The sequence below is a fragment of the Dermacentor silvarum genome, chromosome 6 (assembly GCF_013339745.2).
Source record: "Dermacentor silvarum isolate Dsil-2018 chromosome 6, BIME_Dsil_1.4, whole genome shotgun sequence".
Taxonomy (NCBI): domain Eukaryota; kingdom Metazoa; phylum Arthropoda; class Arachnida; order Ixodida; family Ixodidae; genus Dermacentor; species Dermacentor silvarum.
The window spans coordinates 147,757,359-147,767,364 of record NC_051159.1 but is presented as its reverse complement, the minus strand read 5'-3'; the positions used below and the strand labels follow the sequence as shown (position 1 = coordinate 147,767,364).

The 10,006-nt window shown below is 47.8% G+C and overlaps 1 protein-coding gene across 1 annotated transcript; it reads right to left on the bottom strand.

The window, feature by feature from the left end:
• Nucleotides 1-7,120: 7,120 nt before the first annotated feature.
• LOC119456184 (apoptosis-inducing factor 1, mitochondrial) lies at nucleotides 7,121-9,736 on the bottom strand. Its single transcript, XM_037717808.2, has one exon. It carries the CDS (start codon nucleotides 9,643-9,645, stop codon nucleotides 7,804-7,806), a length of 1,842 nt encoding a protein of 613 aa, XP_037573736.1. The 5' UTR covers nucleotides 9,646-9,736; the 3' UTR covers nucleotides 7,121-7,803.
• Nucleotides 9,737-10,006: the final 270 nt, after the last annotated feature.

Sequence of the window (10,006 nt, the reverse complement as noted above, 5' to 3'; positions counted from 1 at the left end):
CAACAGTGGCAGCCCTTCTGGTACATGTTCAAGCATGCCGAAAATAGTGGAGTATAGGATGACACGAGTGCCATTTGGAACTACAGCAAGTCCATTCCTCTTAAAAGCGACGCTCCCGTATCATTTCAAGCACATCGATCCTGCGCTGAGATCAACTGCCATGCAACTTGCCGAGAATTTCTACGTTGACGATCTTGTCACAGGAGTTCCTTCTTCAAAAGAAGCTTTCCGTCTTTATTGACCCTTTTCCCGGCTCTCCCATGGTCGCTGCCATATTTGATCACGTGGTGACGCGTCCATTACTTGCCTCAGCTGCCTCCATGTTTACAATGCAAGCGCGTGACGTTGGTGCGGCGCAGCAAACCTCCGTTTCGACGTATATATCGTAGACGGTGACTGTGTGGACGACACGAAGCTTTGGCCACAGCTTTAGAGGACATCTAAGTGCTTTCAGAGCTCAGTACGCCTTGTCCAAACGGCGCGAGCAGCGTATACGGCGCTTGTACTAAAAGCGGGGCTAGAAATGTATTCCAAGCTGTCCAAACTTTCCCCTTATGAATTAAATCAGGATAACTGTGCTCGTTCTTTATTTGGCAAACATTTTCAAGCAGCGGCTTGTCATGTTTCTGACTCAGTAAAGTCCCTCGGTGCGGTCGCTATTTGATAGCTTATTTTCAGTCTAATCGCTCGCGGCTGTGCTCTGCTGCGATAGATTTGCTCTTGCGGCGCACAAAGCTTGGAATGTAAATGTTCTGTATTTTGTGGTAGCTTTAGCAGAGTCGTATTATCGCTAGTCCCTCGCTTACTCTGTGGACCGTCACGAAAGGTTCAGCTTCCAACATTCGTGTCTTGTCAGTGCAGTCGCCGTTACACATGCTTCGGCACATTGATTCAAGTGTGCGCCCATTCACTTATTATTGATACGTTGACGATAGGGTGGGTGTAAGTTTGCATGCAAGTAGGGGTAGATGTGAGTAAATAACGTGCTAGATACTTACTATGCCAGTAAGTGGCGTTACTTCCTTTTGTAACGATCGGTACTCACTCTTAAGTGCCGACGTTGCGGAGTTGGAAGCCCTTTCTTTGGAGGTTAGCTATACAGCGCTGGCGGATGAATTATCTTTTTTTATCCTCGAGGAAAGCCGTGCATCGCGAAGGGCCGGCAACACACAGTCCTTATGTAGCAGTGGCGACACAGGTTGATTCCATTCCTTAATATGCAAATCACTATTTTGCAGCTAACTACCGCTCACGTCTTCCTTTATCGTTACACATTTTGCAGCATGAATTGGGCACAATGCATTAGCGACAACCCACTTGCATTTCCGACAGCTGATCACACAGTAGCAGGGCAGAAGCAGTAGTGGTTTCGTATTCGTGCGCATTCGCTGAGGCAACGTATGGCGCAGCCGCCGAAAGCTCCATCTCGTTCCTCTAGAGCAAACTGCTCCGCGAAAACGGTATATAATGAAGCGAATCTCACCCTGAGCAAAGCGGGCATGAAGCTGCAAAAATGGTCCACCAATGATGATAAGCTAAGACAGTACATCAATGATGGATTGGACTGTGTCTCAGCAATGACTCCTACGAAAGTTCTTGGTTTGCTATGGTACACTAGCTGCTGACAAACTTATTCTAAACATGGAATCTCTGTTCTCGAAAAAAAGAAAGACACCAAGAGATGTGTCCTTCAGACGACCGCACGGATTTTCGATCCATTAGGGTGGCTATCATCGTTCGTCGTTAGGATGAAAGTCCTCTTTCAAAGATTGTGGGAGCACGGCACAGGGTTGGAAGAAGTTATGCCTGAGGAACTTAGACACGAATGTACAAGATAAAAATGCAGTCTCCCCAGAACAGCTTGGGGCGCGGTGGAAAGCCGCGCTGATCAGCTCAGATCTGCAAGATCAACTATGGGCCATCCAGCGAGCTCGAGAGGCGGCCGGGAGACGGTGTCTCGCTACCGCCCCTGGCGCGGCCGGCCCAGGCCTCAATCCGCTGGTCTCAATAAAGTTGTTTCAGTCACTCACTCACAAACCTACAAGCTCTCAGCTTCACGTATTTGCTGATGCCAGTTCTATTGCTTATAGTGCCGTAGCTTATCTGAGAATGGAAGATCAATGCAGTAACGTCCGATGTTCAGCTTCTATTTTCGAAGTGTAGAGTAGCTCCAATCAAACGGATCACGTTACCACGTTTGGAATTGATAGCAGCGTTTCTGGCTTTTAGAGTCCTAAAGTTCTTGTGGGAGGCTCTAGAGTCGAGGCACTGGAAAATAGAAGAGCACCTATGGACGACTCAACTGCAGCGCTTTGTTGGATACAAAGCTCGGCAACCGAGTGGAAGCAATTCGTTTATAACAGAGTTAACGAAAGACGTAAAGTAACAGATCCATACCAGTGGCATCACTGCCTGGGAACACAGAACCCGGCTGATCTGTTGCTGTGTGGGCTTTCGCTTACAAACCTTCGAAATAGCCAGCTGTGGTGGAAAGGACCTAACTGGCTTCTACGTGTGGCAAATAGTTGGCCAACGAAATTTGACGTTCAAGATTGTGGACCGGAAGACAAACAAGTTGCGTCCGAGTTACAAACAACGTTCCTGTACTGGTGAGCGTGATAAGAGAACCACTTTTCAGTGCCGAATGATTTAGTTCTGGTTATGAATGGCAAGAGTGACTGCATGGGTAAATGCTTCGTGGACAACTGTCGATCGCCAACGTCGCATACAGAAGGATCACTTACAGCTACTGAAGTTCAAGAAGCTGAGAACATCTGGTTCAAGCAAATGCAGACAGATACCTAGGCCAAAGAGAGAGCCCAACTTGAAGTGGGACAAGACCTCAACAAGACGTCAGCTATAAGGGACCTGCATCCCTTTATAGAAGAAAATGGCGTCATGGGGATTAGAACTCGCCTTCAGAACGCCAGTGTCACATACACCGAAAAGACGCCTGTGCTGCTGCCGTGCAACCACCCGGTCACGCGACTCATTTTGCAAGCGCACAACACTGTGCTCCATGGCAATGTCGGTGACACCTTAAATGAACTTGCGCCTGGTTCTGGGTGCCCAGAGTGCGACAAGCAGTGAAGAGAGTGCTTCGAAAATGTGCGATTTGTGCTCGTTTCCGACTCAGGGCTGCGAGTGCACCGGCAGCCCCTCTTCCCTAAGATTGTGTGTGAAATTCGCGCCCTTTTTAGGTTACAGGAGTTGACTTTGCAGGGCCAGTTTTTGTGAAAGACTGCAGTGGCGTTAAAGTGTACATAGTGCTCTTCACGTGTGCAGCATGTTATGAGCATGTGGTTGGACTTACTACAAACGCTTTCCTCATGGCCTTCAAAAGATTTTGTGCAAAACGTGGGACACCGCGAATAGTATACTCAGACAACGCTACTACATTTAAGAAAGCTGCACGCAAGCTAGCTTCCATGCACCAGTTGTTGAGGGAAGACGAAGTCAGCCAGTATTGTTCTACCCACGGCATAACTTGGAAATTTATTGCAGAGAGAGCTCCTTGGTGGGGTGGTTTTTGGGAGCGGTTAGTTAGGATTGTGAAGATGTGCCTTCGCAAGTCATTGGGAAGGGCGTCTGTTGACCTACAGCAACTGAGCACTTTGCTGACTGAAACAGAAGCCGTTGTGAATTCCAAACCCATAACTTTCATTTACTCTTCTCCTGAAGAGCCAGACATTCTAACCCCGTCTAATTTTTTGTTAGGTAGCCGTCTCCTGTCTAATCCTAAAACGGCGGATGAACGGGGAGAAAGAAATGCTGAGCTGCTCAGTTTGTGGGTCCACAGGCAGTTAATAATAGAACAACTGTGGAAGCGATGGCTTCGTGAATATCTACTGACACTTCGAAGCATTCACTTGAGGAAAGCATCAAAAGCTTATAGAATCAGTAAAGGCGATGTGATTATTCACGAAGACAAAGCTCCTAGAATGTTCTGGAAGACTGGTGTAGTAAGTGACTGTATCCAAAGTAAGGATGGCAACGTCCGTGCATGTAAAGTTAAAATCACAGATGATCCGACCTGTGCAGAAATTGTGCCCTTTAGAACTCGCCACCTCAGGCTTCGGAGTATGTTAAATATTAGAGAAAGAGGACGACGACTGGCGACTAGCGCGCTCAGCGCAAGCAGCTCACTCGGGATCGCGCGCTTCTGGACTGATTCGAATAGCCAGTATCGACACGTTGCTACTGTCCTTCAGGCAATAAACTTGCCCTTTCCCGCTCTTCTACTGCGAAGACTCCTTTGTTTTACACTATTCCACTCATATTCAATTAGGTCTCAAATTTTACTGCTATATTTGCACACCCCTACAGTCCACCTAACTGGTGTAGGTTCATTATCGAAAAGCAACAGAGCACTCAAGCAGGTATGAAATCGACAAACCAATGTACAGCCCATACTTTCCGTGTTTGTTCAACTGTCACACTGTTTTCCAGTAACAGTGTCATTATACTTCTGTGTTAGCACAAGGTGCACCTAACACAAAGGTAGGTCTTTCTTAGAAGATTATATGTACACACATAAGTTCCAGAATTTTCACAGTGACTGCTGGAAGATCTTGTATACCTGACGAGGCACTATAAATATGGGTCAATGGCAAGCTGTATTCGTCAGTTCTATGATAGGGCTGTTTACTCGCAATGAAGTTGAGTTGTGCCGTTTTCAGAGGCAAAAGTCTGCCCAAATAAACAGTTTTGTTTCATCATCCTTCGTAGTCCCATATAAATCCTATGAACTGTATGTGATAGTATAAAAAAATCTAGTGCAATAATGGCTGCATTTCACAAGGCTGAGGTCCTGCCTAACACGATGTCCTGCACCTCAAACAATTTACCTATAATAGTATACCAAAATCCATTAATACCTTTTTCTTTACAGAGACCAATCAGAGCACGCAGTTGTCCGACCATCGCGACAACGAGGGCTTGTCGCAGCACCCCGCAGTATCTACAGTACACAACGACATGCAACATTTGCTATGTGCATGGCCATGCTGCGTGGTGCGGACTGCTTTTGTCTTGCACCAACTTGACCAATGGATAGTAGGCAATCCAGATTGCACATTTTGAAGTGCAATCACCAGCAAGAATTTGTGTGGTCAGGGCTTATCTCTGAGCCGCGCCTTCCAAGTCATACATCACTCATGCCCCCCCCCCGAGCGATAATGGTGCCATTTTTTTCAGTTTCGGTATCAACAACTGCCACTTTTACAAGCCTATTGTGATGCTTCCGGTTGTATTTTAAATATAAATTTTTTCATGCAGGTTTCTCTACATCTACACTATCTTAAACTAGGCTTCTTATGCAGTCCAAAATTTTGTTACAGTTGGCCTTTAACAGAGACAGTCGTTGCGGACAGTGAAATATTCTCTAACACAACACCGGTGCTATAGTTTACTAAATTAATAAAACCTTTATGCCTTTACTGTGCTTCTAGCAATTATTATTTTAAAGAATGGTGAAGTTTGTGCTATTTGCATGAATGCACCTCTCTTGCCCTCTGCAACACTACAGTAAGAAGAGTTGCATGTTTCGCTGGAATATATATGCAAAGTAGCTCCCTAGTCGACGGCTATGTGCCCTCTAAATGCCGCCGCAACACGCCACAGCTACTCTCTGCCTGGCGTACCAAGCTTTCCCATAGAATCCTTGTGGCCAGAACAAAAAGCACTATCAAAGAACTCTGCCAATACTAACAGCCTCACTATAGCTGCACCATGTCATTACCAATGGCTAAATGCCCTCTAAACTACGTTGCACCATGTCGCGGCCTTGCAGCTACTTTAGATGGCATACCGAGCTTTCTCTCAAAGCTTTGCGACAAGAAAAAAAAAGACACTATTAAAGGGCTCTACCAATGCTAACATCCTCAGTATAGCTGCATGAATTCATTGCATTTACCCATAGACCAACATGCCATATGCAATAGTGAAAAACGAGGCCAGAACTTGTCACCACTAACACTTTAAAAGTGCGCAATAACATACAGGCTCGTGCGCATTTCCCTTTATAAGTCTGAAAAAAAAAATTAAAATTTGTGCTTACCGCTGCATTGTTCTTGCTCAAATTTTGCAGAAAGATAGCATTTTGGTGTCTACGTCGTTGAGTGTGTAACACTTGGCACAGTTAATTGTGTGGTTTTTAGGCAAAAATGTAAAGTGGCCTTCGTTTACGTGGATGTAAACTGCTGCCGCAATGGCCTGCCGGCAGCTGCAGAAAGCAGCTGCTCAAGGAGGGTTGTCACGTGTTCCAAAGGAGCAGGCAAGATGTGGCAACCCTCCCTGGCCGGCTGCTTTCTGCAGCTGTCAGCAGGCGGCAACACAAGCTTTTGCTTGTGCTGTCACAGCAGCAGCTTGCAACCCATAAATGAAGGCAACATTTAAATTTTTTTCCTTAATAAAGCCAGGCAATTAGCAGTGCCAAGTGTTACACTGAACGACGTAGACTCCAAAATGCAGTCTTTTTTGTCAAAATTTGAGAAAGGACAGTGCTGCAGTAGGTGCAAAATCTTTTTTTGAACATTTTAGGTGAAATATGCACATCCCTGTACCTACAATGTGATGATCGTAATGTCTCGACAGCTGTGTGTGCGCATCTGAGGCGACTTTGCACACTCTTTTATCGAAGTCACACTGTGAAGTGCTTCTGTATGCTCAACAGACCTTGATTTTACTGTTAAATACTAACAAAGTGGATAAAGCTTGCCTATGATTCTACAATGAAATGCATGACTGATAGTGGGTTCGAACCTATCTTCCAGCACAGCAGCCCAATGTTCCAACCATTAGGCCACGATAGCATGCATGCTTCTCTCGTGCCAAGGTCACTCTCTGAAATGTCGGTCACGGGCCAGTTTCTTGCATTCTTCCCTTGTGAAAGCTAGCGCTTCAAGACGCTGAGTTAACTGCCTTCAAGATCTGCCCATATTCTTTGTCAGACGGATAATTACAAAATGGGTGAGGTTCGTCAATAATGCAACCATACTTCAAAGATGAATAAAAACAATACACAATGTTGTTATATACACTACTTCATCAAATTATATATTCAGAAAGTGGCATTATGTAGACTGTTCCAGAATGGTCTGAGGTCATTTGCTGAGGATGAGCATCTTTAGTACTTAATTTACTTTTCACAACGTGCCTACAGTGTAGTCTTTGAAACTTAACTGTACAGCAATGCATACTTATACAAGCAGGTCTGTGTGCCAAATTCTCAAATGAAAGAACAGTATAACAAAATGCGACTTAGCCAAAGTAAGAAAACTGATAAGCTCTGCAAATGTTCTGTTCCCTCAATTCGCTGATCATGGCTTGGACTGGCAATGACTTGTACGCCCTCTGCCTCCCACCGGGCTAAGCACAACAGATGTAATGGTAAGTGCATGACTGTGGCACATTTTTTCTATTCATGCAGGTCAAGGGTCACAAAACTAAAACCATAGTAGATATTTCAAATGTGCGGAATGTTGCCTGCATAGTATTGGTGCACAACTAAACAACAAAATTAGTTTCACGCACAATCATACACCACCAAATTGCTTATGAGTACTGATATAGCACGGCAACGTTGGTTGTACAATGAATTCAAAATATTAAATTGGCAAAACGATAAGCTATAAACAACAAAAGCTCAGCATAGCTACACTGCACGTCATTCCTATGCTGCACAACTTCTTGCTTGAAAGAGAAAGAATACAACAACCTAGATAATAAATCTGCTTGCATGAACACCATGCTGGTATGCAGTCTAGGCACTACACCGGAGCTCCCAGATTGCACAGCAAGGTTTCAATCCTCGCTGTAAATGTCAAACAGTTTCGCGAGGTCACTGAAGTCCTCGTACGCTTTGTGCTCATTTATGATCTTGCGCGCCACCGCCATCCTGTTGAAGATATTCCACAGGACGATGCCTACGACAACGCCATCGTCTCGGAGGTAGAACAGGACTCCCTTCTCATAATCGTCGTTCTCGCCCGGCGCCCGGGGCAAGTCGTCGCGCTTGGCGCTCACGGGACTCGCGACTGGCGCTGCTTCCGCGGCCTCCTGTGTCTGTTCCTCTGTAGCGCGCGCAAATACGCCGACCGTCTGCAGGTGCGACTCGACGATGCCGATTGCCTCGTAGCCCACGTCGGGTCCCAAGTCCGACCAGAACATGGATTGGTGCTTGTACGGCTTGCGCGCGCCTGTCATGTTCTCTCCAGCGAGCCGGCCCGTCACCACAGCATGGTCGTGGTGCTCGACGCGTCGCCGGCCCAGCTTGGTGTCGTAGAAAGAAAGGGCGTCACCCGCAACCCATAGGTTCGAGCGGGCCTCGAGCTCGGCGTTGGCCTTGAATCCTCCGATCCGGTCGTCGACCTCGAGGCCCGACGCCTTCGCCAGCTCAGTGCTGGGCTCCAAACCGGCGGCCACCACAACATGGTCGGCGGCGATCTCTTCGCCGGAACTAAGCTTTAACAGCACTTGACCGCGCGGGCCTGGTCGGGCGTCGGTAACGCGCGTGCTGCTAATCACCTTAACACCTTCGGCGCGCACCTTCTCCGTCGTCCAGCGAGACAGGTACTCTGGGAGCAGGCGGCCCATGCAGCCTTTCTCGGAGAACACCTGGTAAACGGTGAGACCCGTCTTGGTGCCGCGCCTACCAAGAGCACAGGCAAGTTCACTGCCCAGGAAGCCTCCGCCAACGATCACCACCGACTTGGCGCGGCGTGACGCTTCGTCCAACGCCTTGAAGTCATCCACGTTGCGGTACAGCACCACCTTCCCGGCTAACTCGGGCTTCTCGAACACGGGCAGGTTCTTGGGCTGGCCGCCGGTGGCGATAAGGCACTTGCCGTAACGGATCTCGCGGCCGTCCTCCAGGATCGCCTTCTGCGCCTCGGAGTCGATGCGAGCCACACGGCAGTTGTTTACGACCGCGATGCCTCCAGTCTCCCGCTCCATTAACTGGTCAGGACGGCAGTAGAAGTCCTCGTGCTCGAAGAAGATGCTCCGCTCACGGCCGTTCCACTGCTTGAAGCTGAGTGTCTTGTGCGCGTCCTCGGAGAGCCATAGTTCCTTCGAGAGCGGCGGCCTCATGTACGGCTTGTAAGGCTCTTCACCGATCACGAGCACTTTTGCCGTTGGGTCGGCGGAGCGGATCGCTCGGAAAGCGGAGAAAGACGCCGTGCCGGCACCGACGAGGAGATATGGGACAGACTCCGGCAGCTTCGTATACGACGCTGGTTGTACTTTCGCGCCACCAAGACCGAACGATTTCGTTTTCGCGGTGGCGGCAGTCTCCTTGTCGTCCCGGTTTTTCATGGGCGGTGCATCGACATAATCGAGCGCGCCCGAATACCAGGCGTACACGGCCGTGCTCGTAAAAAACGCGATTCCTACGAATAGTCGCCGGTTGAACCTCTGCTGCGTCTCCGCGAACTTCTCCTGCCATGGTCCGATGAACCCGGGTAAATCATCCATTGTGATCTGCTTGTGTACGACCGACTTGTTGCCATCGCCGTGCGACCCGCCACCATAGCGTCGGCAACCTGGCTGCTTCAAACAGCTGTTCCTAGCTGTGCGCGCACCGGCGAGTGCTCGTAGAATGTGCGAATACTTTCGGGGATCAGAAATGAACTGCCTCGACAACATTTTCGTAAGACACGCTGAAAACACAGAAGGCGTGCTTCGCACACTCACGCGCCTACCGTTGCCGCCATCTTGTTTTTAAAGTAGCGGTAGCGTTGCTTGACTGTGTTTCAATTTCGGGCTGACCTTGGCATACCCCTACTATTTTAATTATGCTCATTAATGCTAAAACACTCATATATACTAATTAAGCGCTCAATATTAAAGAAATTTTATTTGCGTTGTGTATTAAATTGAATATATAATAAATAATATCCAAATGCCCCGGCGATGACGACCCTCCCTGCCTCTTTATTGGGGAAAAAATACAGATCTCAAAGGCCACGCTATTTATGGCTGCATGCGGTTGAAGCGATTTGGCGAA

What these genes read in the sequence shown, in the direction of transcription:
- LOC119456184 (XM_037717808.2), bottom strand. Translation starts at nt 9,645, where the DNA reads ATGTTGTCGAGGCAGTTCATTTCTGATCCCCGAAAGTATTCGCACATT.